The sequence below is a fragment of the Mesocricetus auratus genome, unplaced genomic scaffold (genome assembly GCF_017639785.1).
Source record: "Mesocricetus auratus isolate SY011 unplaced genomic scaffold, BCM_Maur_2.0 Super-Scaffold_100013, whole genome shotgun sequence".
Taxonomy (NCBI): domain Eukaryota; kingdom Metazoa; phylum Chordata; class Mammalia; order Rodentia; family Cricetidae; genus Mesocricetus; species Mesocricetus auratus.
This window is the reverse complement of record NW_024429196.1, coordinates 11,661,520-11,682,271: the sequence shown is the minus strand read 5'-3', so window position 1 is coordinate 11,682,271 and position 20,752 is coordinate 11,661,520. Positions and strand designations below refer to the sequence as shown.

General features: G+C 38.6%; 1 protein-coding gene and 1 pseudogene across 3 annotated transcripts in view; both read right to left on the bottom strand.

The window, feature by feature from the left end:
- Mastl (microtubule associated serine/threonine kinase like) overlaps positions 1 to 20,752 on the bottom strand; it is a 42,815-nt gene that overhangs the window by 19,567 nt on the left and 2,496 nt on the right. For 2 of the 3 annotated variants that reach the window (XM_005082672.4, XM_005082673.4), the window contains exons 2-6: positions 12,650 to 12,787; positions 8,197 to 8,336; positions 7,493 to 7,581; positions 1,660 to 1,766; positions 1,108 to 1,255 (exon numbers count right to left, since the gene is read on the bottom strand). In XM_005082672.4, coding sequence (XP_005082729.1) covers positions 1,108 to 1,255; positions 1,660 to 1,766; positions 7,493 to 7,581; positions 8,197 to 8,336; positions 12,650 to 12,787 — 622 coding nt within the window. The remainder of the gene's footprint in view (positions 1 to 1,107; positions 1,256 to 1,659; positions 1,767 to 7,492; positions 7,582 to 8,196; positions 8,337 to 12,649; positions 12,788 to 20,752) is intronic. The other variant, XM_021234468.2, reaches the window with a different exon arrangement.
- LOC121143840 lies at positions 6,559 to 6,652 on the bottom strand (annotated as a pseudogene).

Sequence of the window (20,752 nt, the reverse complement as noted above, 5' to 3'; positions counted from 1 at the left end):
AAGTGTTTGGGAAGGATTAGGTGTAGCCTGAAAGGAGGAGGTGTGTCACAGGGGCAGACATGCCCAGTGTGTTCTTGGCGTCTCGTCTGTGGATAAGGATGTGACTTCTCAACTGTTGCTCAAGCTACAGTTGTCCTAGCTCTGCCATCATGACCTCTAACCTCTAGAACTCTAAACTCTTAAACACTTTTGTTAAGCTGTCCTGGCCATGGTGTTGTATCACAGCAAAAGAAAAGAAACTAAACACACACACATACCGTTTTCTTTCTCCAAGAGGATGAACATGACATTAAACTCCAAGAAATTAGAAATTTATAACATAGTAATAAGCATCATTACATTTCATAACCAGGAAGGGAATTTCAAAGTCCATCTAATCTAACTTACTCTTTTTTTTCCTCATTTTTCAAGACAAGGTTTCTCTGTGTAGCTTTGTAGATCAGGCTGGCCTCGAACTCACAGAGATCCACCTGCCTCTGCCTCTGCCTCCCGAGTGCTGGGATTAAGGGCGTGCACCACCACCGCATTTCTTTTAAATGCACAAATATACTTTCTTTGAAATCAGTTGCAGTGACACATACCTGTAACTTCAGTACTTAGGGGGCTGAGGCAAGAACACTGAAATTTAAACCTGGGCTAATAGTTCAACATTAGACTTGTTGAGAAGTTATCTCAAAACACCAACAAAACAAACAAGCAAGCAAAAAATCCCAAAACAATGAACAATAAGAAAACCTCAATCTCTATTTTGAGTTTTTAAACTTAAATTACCTCAAAATCTCTTGGAAATAAGTTTATAAAGACAAACATTGCAGTTACTTTATCTTTTTCATATGAAAGTTTCAGACCCAAGTATAGTGAAATTCACTTAATCATCATTGTTCCAATATTATAGGTAACTGAATATGATAACTAGCAAGACAGTTTATTCTGTGGGATTTATAAAATCTACTGTGATCATCATTTATATAGTAATATATAGGAGTGGCACACATTGAATATTGGCATTTTGAAGTTATTAGACTGCTATTAGGAACTTAAAATTTTGAGCTATTTTTGTTCTTTAAAGCATACACTTAGTGGGATGAAATACTCTTTTACACTTACATGACTTTAGTAGTCTGCTAGAATGGCAAGTAGGCCCTTTCTGATCTATGGACATCGGGCAAACTGATCCTTGAGAAAGCTGTGCTTCAGACATAGGGGCTGAAAACATGGTTGCAGAGTCTTCATCTTTCTCTCCAACTGGTGTGAACTATTAAAAAGCAAAATTATTTGGGGCCAGTAAGATGGCCGAGGGTAAAGGCACCTCCCACCTAATGACATGACTTCTATCCCTGGGTCCCCCACATGGTGGGAAGGAGAGAACTGACTGCTATAAGTTGTCCTCTGCTTCCATTTGTGCACTGTGGTGCACACATCCACACCTACATGTGTTAAAATTTTCTAAAAAGAAAAATATTACAAGCAAAAATTAAAATCAGATACTAAGAGATTCATTTTCAGGTGACTATAAGAATTGATACCATGCCATCTGAGTACACAAATTGCCAAAAGTAATGCCATCTTATGTTTGATATTTACACCTATTTTATTTTCATCTTAAGGTTAAAATTTTAAATGGTGATGATGAAGAGGTTTTCCTCATTAAGTACTCACAAATCCCAAAGAACTGATGAGAGATAAGACTTGTCCTGGGGTTCGTGAATAATCTTGCTTAGGTTTAGCCATTGATGGTGTTGTAAGAATATCCATCATATTGATATCTATATATGCAAAGAAAAATATGAATGTATTTAAAACTGTTGCTTATCATTGACATTGATTTTTCGAGACAGGGTCTCTCTGTATTGTTTGGGAGGCTGTCCTGGCACTCACTCTGTAGACCAGGCTGGCCTCGAACTCACAGAGATCCGCCTGCCTCTGCCTCCCGAGTGCTGGTACTAAAGGCGTGTGCCACTGTCGCCCAGCGACTATATCAATAATTACATGTTCTGAACTTTGCTTCTCTCTCTTCTTTGGGGGTTTCAAGACAGGGTTTCTTTTTGTGTAGCTCTGGGTGTCCTAGAAACCAGGTTGGCCTTGAAAACACAGAGATCTGTCTGGCTCTGCCTCCTGAGTGCTGGGATTAAAGGCATATGTCACCACATCCCAGCCTTTGCCTTTTTCTATGTTATTAATTTCACCTACAAAACTGGCTGGTGGCCGGGTGATGGTGGCACATGCCCTTAATCCCAGCACTCGGGAGGCAGAGGCAGGCGGATCTCTGTGAGTTCGAGGCCGGGCTGGACTGATAGCCTCCGAAACAATACAGAGAAACCCTGTCTCGTAAAAACCAAAAAAAAAGAAAAAAAAGAAAAAAAAAGAAAAAAAAACTGGCTGGTGTAGATACATATATGCAGAGAACTTTCTGAAATGCAGAGGTAACATTTAAAACTCATTAACTAACTGAAATCATCAAAAGTTTGAGAGGTAGAGATATAACTCAGTGGTAGAGTGTCTTGCCTAGCAGAGCATGCATAAATAAGGTCCTAAGTTCTAACCTCAGGACTGAAAAAAAAAAAGGTTTTCTACAACAGTCTTGTAGAATAGGTAGAATATGGCAAAATAACCCAGAATGCTATCAGATTTTAAGAAACACTTGGTCACTAATTATCAGTTATTTCAATACAAGCAATTGCCACTGTTTTTGGCGATTCACCAAAATGAGATTGTTCAGACCTTCCTGCTGAGAGCACCACACTCCCCTCATTGTACACTATAGAGAAACTACAATGAAATTGAGCTAAGAGATTCCTCCCTGCTGGCTAGCCCTCATAGTACCAGAGGGTGCTAGGGGACTGCTGGGGGAAGATTACCATTAACAGTTTTATTCAATTGTAGATGCTGTATATAATACTGCTGCCAGACTAGGCCAGACAGCCTATTGGTGCAATAGTAGTAAGTATGTTATAGATTTAAGTTCTGCTCTGAGGGAGAGAATCCTTGTCTGATACTCTGAACTCAGTCAAAAGTCCATGTTTGGAAATGTCATAGATCCTGGGGAGGGAAAGTCCTACTGTTCTAATTTGGCAAATGGATCTGATGTACCTATCAAAAAACCTTCAAAATAATTGTTTATATTCATAGATCATTTCTGCTGTCAGCTCTGGCTAGAGAAGTTTATTTTTGTAGTGAGCTCAGTAATTACAGATGCTCATACCTGATCAAAGTGATGAGAATGAGTGAGTATTGAATGCCCAGCATGAAGAGGCCATATCTGTCACATATCTTACCTTCAAAGGGCAGGGAACATCACAGAAGGGGCAGGAAGCATGCTAGAGCTGGAGAGTGGGGGTGAGATTGGTGTGGAATGTTGACTTACAGAAATGACTACAGTATTCTTGAAGTCAAGTCAACTGTGATCACTGGAACAGGACCTGCATAAGACTGGGCCCACCAACATCATGACATGGGGTGGGGAGGGGTTAACAAAGTCTTCTGAGGATCCATATTCAGTTAATGGTTTTTGAGGGAGGGAGAGACATTTCCTTCAGGGATATGTAGCCACTGGGAAGGTCCCACACTCCTGTAACAACCCTACTGTAACTAACTGGCATTTAAGAAAACATAAAAGACATGAAAGCACTAGAGGGACTAATTGGGAAGAGGGGGGTCAGTGGAAGTGGGATGACAGGGTAAAGGATGTGTGTGAATATGATCAAAATACATTATCAACATGTATGAAAAAATCACTGTTATTATAAGCTCTTAAATTAGGCAAGATAATTTGTGTTATAAATAAAGTATGGGGAGAGGAAATAGGAGTTAATTTAATTATGGTCCCTTTATGTCAACTCATATGTTAAGCTTAAATCAAGAGAAAAATTGACCTGCTTTATTAGTTCAATATATAGTATTTGTGGTAGTTTGAATAATATATTTTTCATATATTTGAATGCTTAGTCATCAGGGAGTGGAACTGTTTGAAAAGATTAGAAGGATTAGGGAATATGGCCTTGTTGGAGTAGATGTCACCTTGTTTAAGGAAGTATATCACTTTGGGGTGGGTTCTCAGGTTTCAAAAGCCCATGCCAGGACCAGTAGACACTGCTCTCTCTGTCTGCAGATCAGGATGTAAAGTTCTCAGTTACTGGTCCAGTGCCTGTCTACATACAGACATGCTCCTTGCCATTATGATAATGGACTAACCCTCTGTAATTGTAAGCAAGCTCCCACTTAACTGCTTGTTTCTATAAGAGTTGCCTTGATTGTAGTGTCTCTCACAGCAATAGAACATTAACTTAGATAATAATACTTTAAAGTAATTCAACATTGAGTATGATACTTTATTATTTTACTTAGGTGAAAAAAGAGAAGTCTGTTCTATATATAAGTTCTGTTCTATATGTAAGTCTTTAAGAGAAGTATATTTAACGTGTAATCCATGCTCTTGGAAGGTTGAAGCAGTAAGACTGCTATGAGTTCAAGGCAAAAGGAAGGCCCTGTCTTAAAACATTACACTTCAAGTCACCACATACCAATTTCATTTGTCCCACACTGATGAAGCAGTGAAAACAAAAGTAATAATAATCTTACATATTTTAGACCTTACTTATAACTAAAATGATTTAAACTTACCAATAATATCATCCTTATACAATTTTCTAATAACTAATTAGTAGTTTGGTTTGCTTCACAATTAAAAAATTTTTAGATTATAAGAAAACTATTATGGTGAACATATTAGATATTATAAAACACCCCTAATTGAATTTTACATATAATCTACAATCAAATATTAGTTCTGAGGTAAGATGTATGAAAAAAAAATCACATGAAGTAGGATTAAGAAGACTGTATCAGCTAAGACTTTTAGCTAATTTAGGAAAAATTGTAGACCTGTATGTATTTTTAAATACTTACAACTTCAGAGTTTATAATTTTTAGAACCAATTTTACATTATTCTTAATTATTATTATTATTTTTTTTTACGAGACAGGGTTTCTCTGTATTGTTTTGGAGGCTGTCAGTCCAGCCTGGCCTCGAACTGACAGAGATCCGCCTGCCTTTGCCTCCCGAGTGCTGGGATTAAAGGCGTGCGCCACCACCGCCCGGCATATTCTTCATTTATTAAATCAATCCTTTGAACAAGTTGGGAGTAGTAGCACATGCCTATATCCCAGGGCTCAGGAGGCAGAAGCAGAGACAGGAAGATCATCACAAGTTCAAGGCCAGCCTTGTCTATATAGTGAATCCCAGGTTAGTGAGGGCTATAGAACAAGAACCGCTTCAAAAATCCAAAAACAAGGGCCAGTGAGATGGCTCAGTGGGTAAAGGCATTCAACTCCCAAGCCTGGTTGACCTGAGGTTTGATCCCTGGAATGTAAGTAAAGGTGGAAGGACAGAACTCACTCCACAAAGTTGTCCTTTGACCTCCACATCTGCCTCCACTCCATAGCATGCACATACACACAATGATAAGCAAAACCAAAAATATTCTACCTTTTCGTTGTGTATCTGTGTTGCTGGAAGGCAAATCTAGGGCCCCTGTATATGCTAAGCAAGCATACTGCCTCAGAGTCATGTGTAGCCCTCTTTTCTTTAGCTTTCATTTTTTGTTTGTTAAGTCTTAGATTAGCACAGAAAAGACTGGGTTTCATCACAGCATTTTCACACATTGTGTTGTTATACTTTATTCTTCTTCCTTCCTCTCCCCCAGCATTAGTTTTACATCTTCCCTCTGCCTTCCTCATCTATACTTTCAAAAAAAAAGATTTGTTTTTATTTTTGTGTACATGGATGTTTGTGTGTATGCAATCCCAAGTATATGTGTGCACTTATGGAGACCAGAAGAGGGCATCAAATACCCTGGAGCTGGATTACAAACTGCTGTGAACCACCTGAAGCCAGTGCTGGGAACTGAAGCAAATGCTCATAACTGCTGAGCCATCTCAGTCCTGGCTGTCCTGGAATTCACTCTGTAGACCAGGCTGGCCTCAAACTCCCAGATCCTCCTTCTGCCTCTGTCTCCCAAGTGCTGGGATTAAAGGCATGTGCCACCACCGCTCAGCCCCTTCTACACTTCTTAATAGAGAATCTACTCTACTTTCAAGATGGTAATTTATCATCTTTCCATGATTCTGTGATGAATTTAAGTAATGTCTTCTTTCAATTTATTATACAATGGTACTGCAAATCACTTTATTCATTTACATTTTGTTCTCTAGACTCATTGCCTTAGAATAAATTCTAAAACATAAGATCAATAGGCTAGGAATTTAGCTTAGTGTCAGAATGCTTGCTTAGCATACAATAGGCCTGAGTTCAATCTCTAGTATTGAGAAATCAAAACGTCAAATCTGATACAGTGGCATATGTCTATAATCCCAGCACTTGTGAGGGGTAGGCAAGTGTTCATGGTTAATTTTTGGCTTCATAACTTCTTTGAGGTCAACCTATGCTGTATAAACCTTTGTTATTATACCCTCTTCTAAAAATCTCCACACAAAATCAGAGAGAATTAAAATATTTTGTTTTCTTTTTGCTTTTTCTCTTTTTAACTATTTTTTTTACATAAAAATATGGAATGTTTCATGAATTTGCATGTCATCCCATGCTAATCTTCTTTGTATTGTTCCACTTTAGTATATGTGCTGCTGAAGGGAGCACAATCTTTTGTTCTCTTAAAACATAGATAATTTTTCTTTTGAAAGCACTAAGCCAAGATATAATCTCTTTAGAACAACAGTGTGCTTTATTTTTATAGTTTTTTCATGGATCAGTATTCCTTTGTGGTATTAATAGTATAAATGGTTGATTTGTTGTTTTTTATGAGCATTTGAAACATTACTATTCAGAAATGAACTTATTTCCATCTATGTAAATGAGTTGTATCTACCAAGGTTTTGGTGGTGGCAGGATGTATTTGCATAAGTATCTGAAGATCTGCCTCATTACAGTTAAGTCATTTTGTGTATGTTTAGCTCTTCATCCTGTTTCAGCAAGGGCAAAGACAACAGCAGCTGCTCACTCCATTTTAAAGATCTAAGGTGTTTTAAGGACCTTTCAAGATTCAAGAATGATCTTTTTTTCAGCCGGGCGTTGGTGGCGCACGCCTTTAATCCCAGCACTCGGGAGGCAGAGGCAGGCGAATCTCTGTGAGTTCGAGACCAGCCTGGACTAACAAGCGAGTTCCAGGACAGCCTCCAAAGCCACAGAGAAACCCTGTCTCAAAAAACCAAAAAAAAAAAAAAAAAAAAAAAAAAAGATCTTTTTTCTTTTCTTCTTCTTTCTTCTTCCTTTTTTTTTTGTGCTAAGATCAGATCCAGCTAAGCAAACATTGTGTTCTGGCACAGACCCCAAAGCCCCTTTTAATGGGGGAAAGAACATTACATACTTATTTCTAGCATATTACAGAATAGCCATCACATTTTATCTAATGTAAATTAACAAGAAAAAGTTAATGAAATAGAATGTCTGAAGTTGGCACTTACCTGCCATTATTCTTACCTCTATTCAGAGTAACTTTGGAAAGGCCAAAATCTGTCAGCTTGATATGACCCTCATTGGAAATAAGCATATTGTCTGGTTTCAAATCCCTGAACATACAAAAGGCAAATAGATACTGAAAAAGTAGCTTTGATGCTAAAAATACCACATGGGGTTGGGGGAATTATAAGAGGAAACCTAATTATTCCTTTAAAATAAAATTTCTTATGAGTGGCTCCAAAAGACCCAGAAAATAGCTCTCAAAATCATTTTATTACATATCAAGAATCTACAAAAATTTATATGATTCAATACTAGATTCTGTTTGGTATTATTTTTAGATATTTTATTCACCAGTCAGTTCAAATTTATATCTGCCCCTTTAAAGCAAAGAATGGTTAAATTTTAACAGAGCAGAGCCATTGAGCCTTTCTCTGAACAGAGAAAAGTTGCATATCAGCTGAGACCACAAAGTCTTTTATTACTTTTGTATGATGGTATGGGAGTAGAAAGAGATTCATAATCTTCACATTAAGATGTAATGTTTATGTCCAAAGCAACATTTAACAAAATATAGGGAGATTAAACAAGAGCCAATGTACTCTCTAAATGCACATTACAACTGAGCTGTAGGGAAACTAGAAACACGAGCAAGTAGTTTTTGCATATATTAAAGATTCAAACAATACGTTTTACGTAATAATATACATAACAATCAGTCTTACCTGTGGATGATTCCATGTCTATGCAGGTAATCTAAAGCCAATGCTACTTCACAAATATATTTTATAGCCATGTCTTCATCAAAATAACCATATATATGTAGGAGAGACTTGACATCTCCACCTATAAGATATTCCATTACCTATCAAAAAAGAATATACTTTAAAAACAATATACTTGAAATATATAGTGTTTGGGGATTACAGTTTTATTTTTTAGAATAGTTACAATATAAAACATATTTTTTTTGTATCACTTATTACATTGAACTTATCATTTTTCTGCCTCAGTTTTCCAAGTACTAGGATGATAGGTATACATCACCAATCCTGGCCTCTCAAGGTCAGCCAGGTGTACAGAGGAAAACTGTCTCAAAACAGAAGCTTCAGGTACAGTTCATTAACTTCTAAATTTTATTATCCAGTTAGTCAGCAAAAAGTAACACACTTGACAGGTACAGTGGTGTGTGCTTGATTGATCATAGCTGTGAAAGAAATGAAGGCAAAAGAGTCTGTGGAACCCAGGAGTTCAAGACTAGCTGAACAGCATATTAAGATTCCTATCTCAGAAGCAATATTACATATTAATACCAAGTTTGCTGAGGTTATTTTAATTTTTTAAATTAAAAAGCTTAATCTAAACAAAAAGACATTCATATAAAATAATTATACTAATTTATTAGAGTATAGATGTTAATATATGTTTCTACTGCTGTAATGAAACACCATACCCAAAAGCAACTTGGGGAAGAAAGGGTTTTTTTTGGGCTTATATGTCCTGAGTCACAGTCCACTAAAAGAAGCTGAAGATTGGAGATAGGAGCTGATGCACAGGCAATAAAGAAATGTTGTTTACTGCCTTGCTCCTCATGGGCTCGCTCAGCCTGCTTTCTCATAGCACCACCCACAATGAACGGGGTCCTTCTACATCCATCACTAATGATAATGAGTGTAATGCTCATCAGGTGTCAACTCCTGAATAAGGCATCTTATGTAAGAATACAGCGATAAAATTCTAATATGTAGTATATTTATATTTATACGACCATCTCAGCATTGTCCTTTATAGTTCCTGTGCCCACTCCCCACTCACAAGCCATAAAACAAGGCACTTTGTTGTTATATCCCTAGATTCCTCTAATCTGGAGCAAATTTTCAGCATGCATCTTCCATGATAAAAGCAATGTTGAAGATAACAGGTGTGTTTTCAAAAGGAAGCTTTTTAATTTGAGGCTACTTGATTATTTCCTCATGATTTGATTCATTTATGAATATCTGGCATAAATACAGAAGTCATACAGTCCTTTTTGTTGATAGCTGTGAGATGAGACTAATAATTAGATAAGTTTGAGTTTTTGTTTTCCTTTTGAGCACCCGTTAGCCCCACTTGGGGACTAATCCCTGGGCCTTGAGGATCTTAGACAAACATTCTACCACTGAGCTATATCTTCAGGCCTCTGGGTCTCTAATAAACCCCTAGATAGTGTTACCATTGTTTGTCTATGGATCACATTTTGAGTACCAAGATTTAAATCAGTAGTAAAGTTGGATAGGTAAGAGATGCCTGTTATTAAGTGTCTAGAATAAACAAAAATAACCCTAGCATGTGTAGGACCCCAGTACCACATATAAACAATAAACCAAAAACAAACAGATAAAATAAAAATATTATAGCTACTTAATTATTACAGCAATTCTTGAGTGAGAACAAAAAACTATTATGTTGAATAATCACATCTATCACCTACTGTTTTAATAGGATTGGAAGCTACTGGCTACCAACGAGTTAAATCAGGGTCAATAACAGAGACATAGTCATGTATTTTACATATATACATGTAAAACAGGATGCTATAAAGGCATTTGAAGGCCTCAGGAAGAATCAAATGATTAAGTAGAGGCAGGCAAGCATAGATATAGCTAACCAACCCAGGATCATATCTGTATTTAGCAGGATGTACAACCCCTCTCCAAACAAATGAGGTCATCTTGATCTATACCTTTCTAGCAATCCTTATGAGCTCTTTATTTGTGGCCAAACACATCTTGAAACTTATCCTGAAACCAGAGGTGGTGGGCCAGTACAGTCTACACTGGTGCAGTAAGACAATCCATGTTTTGTTTTGTTTTTTTGTTTTTTTTGGTTTTTAGGAGACAGGGTTTCTCTGTATTGTTTTGGAGACTATCGGTCCAGCCTGGCCTCGAACTCACAGAGATCCACCTGCCTCTGCCTCCCGAGTGCTGGGATTAAAGGCGTGCGCCACCAACGCCCGGCTGACAATCCATGTTTTAAACATTGACTTCTACAGGAAAACAACTATATTACCTTCTGCCTATGCATAATTGGGCATGTATGTAATTAAAATCGAATGCATCACAGGAAACGGCATGCTCAGTAGGCAAAAGTTTACATAACCCAAGCTTATCAATCAAACAGAAAATTACCCATACCCCTCCCCTAGAAATTAACTCCTCCTCTTCCTTTTGGAAGTCCCAGGCAATAACTTGGTGCTTTGGAGCAAATTTCTCAGCATCTGCTATTCTTTTTTTGCTATCTAAACTCCACATTCACTGTGCCTTTGAATAAAACTTTGCTATTTGTGTGAATTTCTTCAATTCTTGGAGCAAGATGCCGACAACCTAGAAACATCTGGTCCCAGTTATTAACATGACAACTAACATGACAACTTTCCTACCTTCTTTGGACATAGCATTCAAGGATATTACCTTTTTTTTTCTGTGAAGAGCCACAAAATAAATATTTGGATCTTGTGGGATTTTTTTTTTTTTTTTTTTTTGGTTTTTACGAGACAGGGTTTCTCTGTATTGTTTGAGGCTGTCGGTCCAGCCCAGCCTCGAACTCACAGAGATCTGCCTGCCTTTGCCTCCCGAGTGCTGGGATTAAAGGCGTGCACCACCACCGCCCGGTGATTTTGTGGGATTCTATTACAACTGTTTTACTCTGGCATTTTAACACTTCTGAAGATGTCGGTAACAAAAGGATGTGGTTAGGTTCCAATAAAACTTTACCTACTGACTGAAATTAAAATTTCACTGTAATTTCCAAGTATCAGACAAAGTCTTTTCTTGATGTTGTATGGTATACAGTGTGTTCATTGGGGCCAGAGGACATTAGGAATACTATTCTATCCCTGTCTTTTTCTCTGTGACAAGGTCTCTCACCGAATCTGGAGCTAGTTTGGTGGGCAGCAAGTCTCAGTGATATTTGTTTTTGTGACCCTATAGCACTGGTATTATAGGGGCATCTATGATCACACTCAGATTATTATAGGCTCTAGGAATTTGAACTTAGGTCCCTCATGGGTGTGCAGCAAGAACTATTTACCCACTGAGCTACCCCAATTTCCAAAAATAGTCTTTAAAAATTTTTTTTTCAATATACTCCCCCAGCAAGCAGAGTCTTCTATATCCAGGGTGGCCTCAAAGTAGCTTGAATGCCTAATCCTCCTGCCTCTACCTTCTCAGGGCTAGGATTAAATGAATATGCATACCACCATACCTGGTTTATGTGGTACTGGGGACTGAACCCAGGGCTTAGGAAAAGAGGAATGCAAATGCTCTTCTTAGCTCATAACAGCCAGATATGGTTGTGGGTCACATTGGTTTGTAACCACTAGCTTGGAAGATGGAAAGTCAGTTCTCTTCTATTTGGTATTCATTATATTACAGTGAATCACCTGAAGAACAGAATGCTATTTCACACTATTTTATAACTTAGACATATCTGAAGGGGCTCTCCTTGACCTTATTGAGTGCACGTGCACTCTCTGGTCTTTTTTTTTTTTTTTTGGTTTTTCGAGATAGGGTTTCTCTGTGGTTTTTGGAGGCTGTCCTGGAACTAGCTCTTGTAGACCAGGCTTGTCTCGAACTCACAAAGATCCGCCTACCTCTGCCCTGAGTGCTGGGATTAAAGGCATGCGCCACCAACGCCTGGCCCAGTTATCGTTTTTTATACCTCATCTAAAGTATTCTTTAGACGAGGTTAACATTTAAATCAGCAGACTTTGATAAAGCACATATTCCCTCATAATGCCAATAGCCTTCAAACAATCAGTTGAAGGCTATTAACAGGAGAAAAGACTAAAATCCTAAAAGTAAAGGGAAGTCTGCCTTTAGATGGCAGTATTAATCCTTCATCAGTCTCTAGAATAACCATCTACCTTGTAGTTTGGTTTGCCAATCAATTAAGAGTTGAACAGATTCCTTAAAACAAATCCCTCTTTCTGTGTCTCTACATATATACAACATATCCCATTGATTCTTTTGCTTTGGAAAACTCTCACTAAAGCAACATTTAAGTTGGTCAACGTCATTAAACTTGTATGTAGGAGAGCATAATTTAAATGCAAGTATGCTAAACAGAGACCCTGTGCTGTTAGATCACTGGGTTCCATGACTGCAGAGTTAACACAGGGAGTATAAGCTGTTTACTCACCAAGTAGACATTGCTTGCTGACTGCAGTGAGTAATACAAATGCACAACGAAAGGGCTTTTGCTCAGTGCCAGTGCATCTCTCTCAGCTTGGACCTGATGAGTCATATTTTTATTGATCATGTCTGCTTTTTTGACAACCTATAACAGATAAGATGACAACACATTTACCCTCTTTCTTATTACAAAGTATTCAAAAGTTTCAAAGTTACCATCATAAAAACACCAAGAAAGATAAAGATTATAGATGTCATTTAGATTTGACCAGTATGAGGAAACTGCCAGAAAAAATATCTTAGGTGCTAAAACAAAGAAAACATTTTTAAGATAACAATGTTTGCCTTTGGATTAAACAGCGAAAGTACCATGTTTTTAAGAAAAGGAATTAAACACTTTCTGACTAATCTGTATGTTTGTAGGAAAGCTTTATTATAACAGGTCAAAAGGTAATAATGTTGCCTGTAATCCCACACAATAACTAGGAAGCTGGTTAGATGAATAGTAATATATGTTTATTCATAAACATATACATTTTAGCTTCTTATACTTTAACAAAGAGGAATAAAGTATAAATGTTTAGGGATGGTCTGGTGGTTAACAATGTGTATTACTTTGCCAGAGGATCCGAAAACAATTCCCAGTAGCCATGTCAGAAAACTGACAAATGCCTGCCTGTGACTCCAGTTCCAAGGGATCTATAATACTTTGACCTCTACAGGTATCCACACATATGCCTCACACCTCACACTTACATACACATAATTATTCTTTGTCTTTTGTTTTGTTTTGTTTTCTGAGACAGGGTTTTTCCGTATTGCTTTGAAGGCTGTCCTAACTCGCTCTGTAGACCAGGCTGGCCTTGAAATCCCCAAAATCCGCCTGCCTCTGCCTCCCAAGTGCTGGGATTAAAGGTGTGCACCACCAACACCCGGCTCACATAATTATTCTTTGATAGGAGGGAATAGAGTAAAAATGTTGGGGGCCAGAGACACTGCTGAGTGGCTAAAAGTACTTGTTGCTCTTATGGAGGACCTGAGCTTGGTTCCCAACACCCGTATGGTGTCTCACAACCATCTGGATCTCTAGTTGAGAATCCACATCCTCTTGTGGTCTCCCTAGGTACCAGGTATGCATATTTTATACATACACATATTCAGGCAAAATGCTCATACATATAAAATAGAGAAATAAAAAAACCCATCAAAATCTTAGCTATATCCTCATCCTTATGAATCTTAGGCTGGCCTTGAATTTACTATGTAGCCCTTGACTCCCAACCCTCCCACCTCCACCTCACAGGTGTGTACCATCACCTCTGGCCAAATTACACCTTCTAAGTTAACTGGTATAGAAACAAAACTATACATTAAAATCGGAGCATCAGAGCCAGGTGGTAGTGGTGCACGCCTTTAATCCTAACACTTGGGAGGCAGAGACAGGTGGGTCTCTGTGAGTTCCAGGTCAGCCTGGTCTAATGAGCGAGGTTCTAAGCCAGTGAAAGCCACAGTGAAACCCTGTCTTGACCCCCAAGCCCAAAGGAGCATTAGATGAAATAGTAACAATGGGATCATATAATTTTAAAAGAATTAAGGAAAACATGAAAAATACCCACTGGTATCAAAGCTTATTATAAATAAAGCATTCATTCAAGTGTTTAATAAAATGATTAATAAATTTAATAAAATTCTAGCTTTGCCTCCTTGGTTTAATAAAATGACTAATACATGATAAACTCTAGCTTAACCAAGAGGGTTGGGGGCTTGGGAACTGGGAGACCTCTGCCTAGCTGAGAGTATCAAGAACAACATCACCCATGTCCTCCATCCCAGATCCCCAGGGAGGGGAATGAGACTTCCTTCTACTGAGCTTCCAGATTAAACTGGAGCTGGTCAGTAGATGTCCTGGAGGCACAGGCTCTGCCAGGACCAATGGGAGGAAGGGGCAAGCAACTGGTTTTGCTACTGGAAAGCCCTGGTCTCTAGGCCTGTACCCCGAGGGAATATCCCATGTCCTTCCCCCACCTAGCAGAGGCCCCCCCAGAGACAGACACCAGCCACACTGATTGGAGGAAGAATCAACAGATGGGCAAAAGAAGTGTAAGAATACATCCAACAACATAAAGAGCAATATGGCAGCACCAGAACCTAGTGGTTCTGTAACAGCAAGACCTGGACATCCCAACACAGACTAAGCAGAAGAAAACAACCTTAAAAATAACTTCATGAAGATGACAGAGGCCCTTAAAGAGGAAATAAAAAATTTCCTTAAAGAAATGGAGGAAAAGACAAACAAAAAGTTGGAAGAAATCAATAAATCCCTTAAAGAAAGCCAAGAAAAAAACCAAAACAAACAAAAAACCTAAACAACAATCAAACAGGTGAAGGAAACAGTTCAAGACATGAACACTGAAACAGAGGCAATAAAGAAAACACAAACTGGGCCAGGCAGTGGTGGCGTACACCTTGAATCCCAGCACTTGGGAGGCAGAGGTGGGTGAATCTCTGTGAGTTTGAGACCAGCCTGGTCTACAAAAGCTAGTTCCAGGACAGCCTCCAAAGCTACACAGGGAAACCCTGTCTCAAAATACCCCCCCCCCCCCCCAAAAAAAACAACCAACCAAACCAAACTAAACCAAACGAACAAACAGAAAACCACAAACTGAGGATTTTCTGGAAATGGAAAATCTGGGTAAAGGAACAGGGACTACAAATGTAAGTATATCCAAAAGAATGCAAGAGACAGAAGAAAGATCTCAGGCGTTGCTGGGCGTTGGTGGCACACACCTTTAATCCCAGCACTTGGGAGGCAGAGTCAGGTGGATCTCTGTGAGTTCGAGGACAGCCTGGTCTACAGAGTGAGTTCCAAGACAGCCTCTAAAACACTACAGAGAAACCTTGTCTCGAAAAACAAACAAACAAACAAACAAAAAAAAGGAGAAAAAAGAATCTCAGCCACTGTTAACCTTTAACAATCACTTTCTGACTTAAGAGCAGACATCCTGGCAGCCACAGTTTCAGGAGTCTAAACTCTGGCTGTGGTCTCAGCTGCAGAAGATAAGCTTTTGTGCCCATTAGTGATTTTCTTTTTCTGGAATAAAGCTTGCTTCTGGTTTAATAGACTTTGGTGGTCTGTCCCCACCATCGTGAGACCCAGACCTAAAAATAAAACACTAAACATACAGAGTAAAGAAAGACTATCTATTAAGAGATGCCAAGGAAAAAGGTCAAGTAACATATAAAGGCAGACCTATCAGAGTAATACTGGACTTCTCAGTGCAGACTCTGAAAGCCAGAATGTCCTGGACAGACATTTTGCAGATACGAAAGAGATCAGCCCAGACTACTATACCCTGCAAAACTTTCAATCACTATAGACAGAGAAAACAAGCTATTCCATGACAAAACCAGATTTAAACAATACCTACTGAAACATCCAGCCCTACAGAAAAGAAAGTACTAGAAGGAAAACTCTAACCCGAGGAAGTAAGTTGCACCCATGAAAACACAGGAAATAGATAATCTCACACCAGCAAATCCAGAAGGGAAGCACATGTGTGTGAGAACACGCGCGTGTACACACACACACACACACACACACACACACACACACACACACACCCACCACCACCACCACCACCACCACCACCACCACAAAACAAAAACTAGGAATTAACAATCACTGGTCATTAATATCCAAAAGACACAGGTTAATAGAATGGATACAAAAACAGAAGCCATCCTTCTGCTGCCAAGAAACACACCTCAACTTCAAAAGACAGACGTTATCTCAGAGTAAAGGGTTGGGAAAAGATTTTCCAATCAAATGGACCCAAGAAACAAGTTGGTGTAGCTATCCTAATATCTAATAAATTAGACCTCAAACTAAGAATAGTCAAATGAGATAAAGAAGGATATTTTGTATTTGTTGCAGGAAAAATGAATCAAGATTAAGACTTGGGCTGGAGAGATGGCTTAGTGGTTAAGAAACTGACTGTTCTTCTAGAGGACCTGGGTTCAATTCCAAGCAACCACATGACAGCTCACAACTGTCTAATTCCAGTTCCAGGGGACCTGACTCGCTTGGTAAAAATATCAATGCACATAAAATAAAAAAAAAGATTAAGTCTCAATTCTGAACATTTATGCACCAAATACAAGGGCACCCACATTTGTAAAAGAAACATTACTAAAGCTTAAATCACACATAAAACCTCATACGCTAATAGTGGGAGATGTCAACAGTCCACTCTCACTGCTGGACAAATCAGGCAGACAGAAGCTTAACACAGAAATAAGGGAACTAACAGACGTTATGACTCAAATGGGTTTAACAGACATCTATAGAACATCTCACTCAAACACAAAAAAATATACCTTCTTCTCAACACCCCATGGAACTGACCACATACTTGGTCACAAAACAAGTCTCAACAGATAAAAAAAAAATTGGAATAATCTCTTGTATCTTATTGGATCATCATGGCTTAAAGTAAGAATGCACGACACTAGTAGCAAAAAGCCTACAAACTCATGGAAACTGAATAATGCTCATCTGAAATACCACCAGGTCAAGGAAGGAATAAAGAAAGAAATTAAAGATTTCCTACAATTCAATGAAAATGAAGGCACAACATATCCAAACCTATAGGACACAATGAAAGCAGTGCTGAAAATTCATAGCAATAAGTGCCTACATTAAGAAATTGGAGGAATCCCACACTAGGGACTTAGCAGCACACCTGAAAGCTCTAGAACAAAAAGAAGCAAACTTACCCAGGAGGAGTTGATGATAGGAAATAATCATATTGAGGGCTGAAATCAATAAAATAGAAACAAAAGAGAACAATACCAATACAAAGAATCAATGAAACAGAGTTGTTTTGTTTTTTTTTTTTTTTTTTAGAAAATCAACAGGATAGACAAACCCCTATCCAAACCAACCAAAGGCTAAGAGGCTGAGAGAATATCCAAATTAACAAAATCCGAAATGAAAAGGGGGACATAACAACAGACATTGAGGAAATCCAGAGAATCATTAGGTCATACTCTAAGAACCTTTACTCCATAAATTTGGAAAATCTAAAAGAAATGGATAATTTTCTGGATAGGTACCACATACAAAAAGTAAATCAAGACCAGATAAACAATTTAAATAGACTTATTACCCTTAAAGAAATAGAAGCAGTCATTAAAAATCTCCCAACTAGAAGGGTCTAGGCCCTGCCCTATATGAAATGACAGACTATGGACACCCCCAGGGAGGGTGAGGCCCTCCCTGGGGGAATGAGGGGATAATGGGGGAGTTGAGGGGAGGGCACGGGAGGAGGGGAGGGAATGGGAGAGGGACCTGGAACTGACTTGTGAAGCAACCTCGTTTCTTATCTAAATTTAAACTGGGAAAAAAAAAAAAGCTGAGGATTTCTTCCAGGCTTCTGTGGTTTGACGAACCAAGACCCCCGGAAGCAGTGGACCAGATGTTCCAACAATTGAGACAGCTAAGATGATGGAGCTTTATAGACCCAGAAAATACGGACTTATACAGGTTTCTGAGTTTTGTCATGATCCCCATAGTATGAACAGCGCCCCCTTCCAGCATGAAGCAGTTTGGAATGAGCGACGTCCTAATTCCCATCTTGTTTATAAATCTTTGTTTTCATTTAAATGGGGTTGTTTATAATTGGCCAATGATCACAGCCAATCTTTTTAATGGTAAAAAAGGGAATTATGGTATGGGTATTGGTTTTTCATTTATTGAGACAAATTCAAGATCAATTTTGTGATATGTAATATGTATATTTCTCCTCTTGATTAAGTATTGTGCTTATACTGATCTTTTAAAATGTAATGCATAATTGAATACAGATTATAGATAGTTACTTACAATAGTCAGAATTTACAGTTAGGTAAGTTAGGTTTTCTAGATAGATAGAGATGTATTTGAGACAGATAAATAGTCTTCAAACCTTTCAAAGACCTTCAGAAAATGGCATTTAAAATGGTTTAGGGTTTTTCTTGACAATGAGAAATGTCTGCTCCTGGCAGCACCAATTATGAGAGGAAAATGGGCATCGAAGAAACTCGTTATGGAGTTTGCTTTCAACATGGCAAGATTAGCCATTTGGGCAAGAAACTGTTCTTGCCTAGACTGACTGTTGCTGTATAAACTGGACATGCGGGACCCACAGGAAAGTGAATGCTGAACTCAGTCTTACAGGGTTCCTGCTTCATGGAAGAGTCCGCGAGACTTTCTGCAGGACAAAGAAAAATGAATGATAGACTGTCAATGCAGATGGTCAGTTTGAAATTTCCTGCTTTGCTGAGAAGTGTTCCAGACACATTTTGGCCTATGGGCTGAAGATGGATGCCCCAACGTTACAGAGGAACTTCGGGTGACTGTCCAGGCAGTAAGATGCCTCTGTCAATCCTAGTGTTTATATATTATCCTTCTGTGGTCTTTGATGGAGTTGAAGACAGATAGTTATAATTATAGTTTTCCTTAGTTATGATAAAAGATAAGCTACATATAGGACTTTGGACTCACAAGGATGGGATGGATGATATTTTCTTTAGATCTTGCTAAATGTTAATAGATAAAATGTTGTAACTGTGTTCTTACTTGATAACTGTTCTGTCATATACAATTTGACTATGTTAAAGTTAAGACCTTTCTTTTTGTTTAAACAGAAAAGGAGATGTTGGGGAAGTCCTGTGTATATGTTAATAAATTACTGCTGGCCAATAGAAATCTAGATAGGTGGGGCTAGGAGTCCAGGAGGATTCTGGGAAGGAGAAACACGAGAGTCAACATGTAACCGCCATGGGGGTAGGAGCCCAGAACTATTCTCCGGTAAGAGACATACTTAGATTAACAATTATGGGGTAATTACTTAAAGCAGAGCTAGCCAGTAAGAGACAAGCAAGGCCAACAGCTTCATAATTAATATAGCCTCCTGTGTGTTTATTTGGGACTGATGCGGATCTAGAACCAGGCTGGCGGGAAAGCGGCTCTGGAACCAGGCGGGTGAGAAGGCTCCTCTCAAAGAAAAAGCTTCTCTTAACAGCTATATACTTGCTTCAGTCTTGTCACTATCCATCAAAAGTGATAACAGGTTCTACAATTTGTTATCCCATTACATATAATAGACTGATCACTCACAGAGATCCTCCTGCCTCTGTCTCCTGAGTGCTGGGACAGAAGGTGTGCAACACCATGCCCGGCTAGAAAGAAGTTAGCTTAATAGAAAGAAAATGTAATAGCATGTGTCTTATAGGAAGAAAGTTCTATTAACATAGAGTTATCTCTCATGTATACTAGGTATTCTTCAAAATAAACTCCTTTAGAGCCTCTCTATTTAAAAAAAAAAAATCTCCCAACTAAAAATAGCCCAGGCCCAGATGGTTCAGTACAGTAAATTACTGACACTCTTCAAATTGTTCCACACAATAGAAACAGAAGGAATATTGCCAAACTCTTTTCTTTTTTTCTTTCTTTCTTTCTTTTTTTTTTTTTTTGGTTTTTACGAGACAGGGTTTCTCTGTATTGTTTCGGAGGCTATCGGTCCAGCCCGGCCTCGAACTCACAGAGATCCGCCTGCCTCTGCCTCCCGAGTGCTGGGACTAAAGGCGTGCGCCACCACAGCCCGGCAGATTAATTGGTATTTTCAAGATCAACAATTAAAGACTACTTGAGGTGTTAACAGAATGAAAAGCAAATATCTTGGCAACAATAAACAATTTTAATGAGTTGAGTTTAGAAGATCAGAGACGTTTTCAGGGGAATTAGGTGAACCTTAACAGAAAACAATGGGTAAAAAGCAGAGAAAGCTAGAGCAAAAGCAGGTAAGGAAGAGCCAGAATAAACAAGTTTTAAGGCAGGAAAAATAATTCAAGGCTTTGAGGGACCAGTTAGCTGTCTGGGTGTTGCTAGAACATATGCTATGTGGAAGACACAGTAGAGATCTAGGGCCAAAAATTGGGAACATGACTGCCTTTCTAAGGACTCTGGATTTTGGCCTATATGACACAGCCTAAGAATGTATTAAGAATAAAAATAATGATTCTACAGCTGGGAAACCAGCACAGGACCAAACCAGGCCCCCTGAATGTG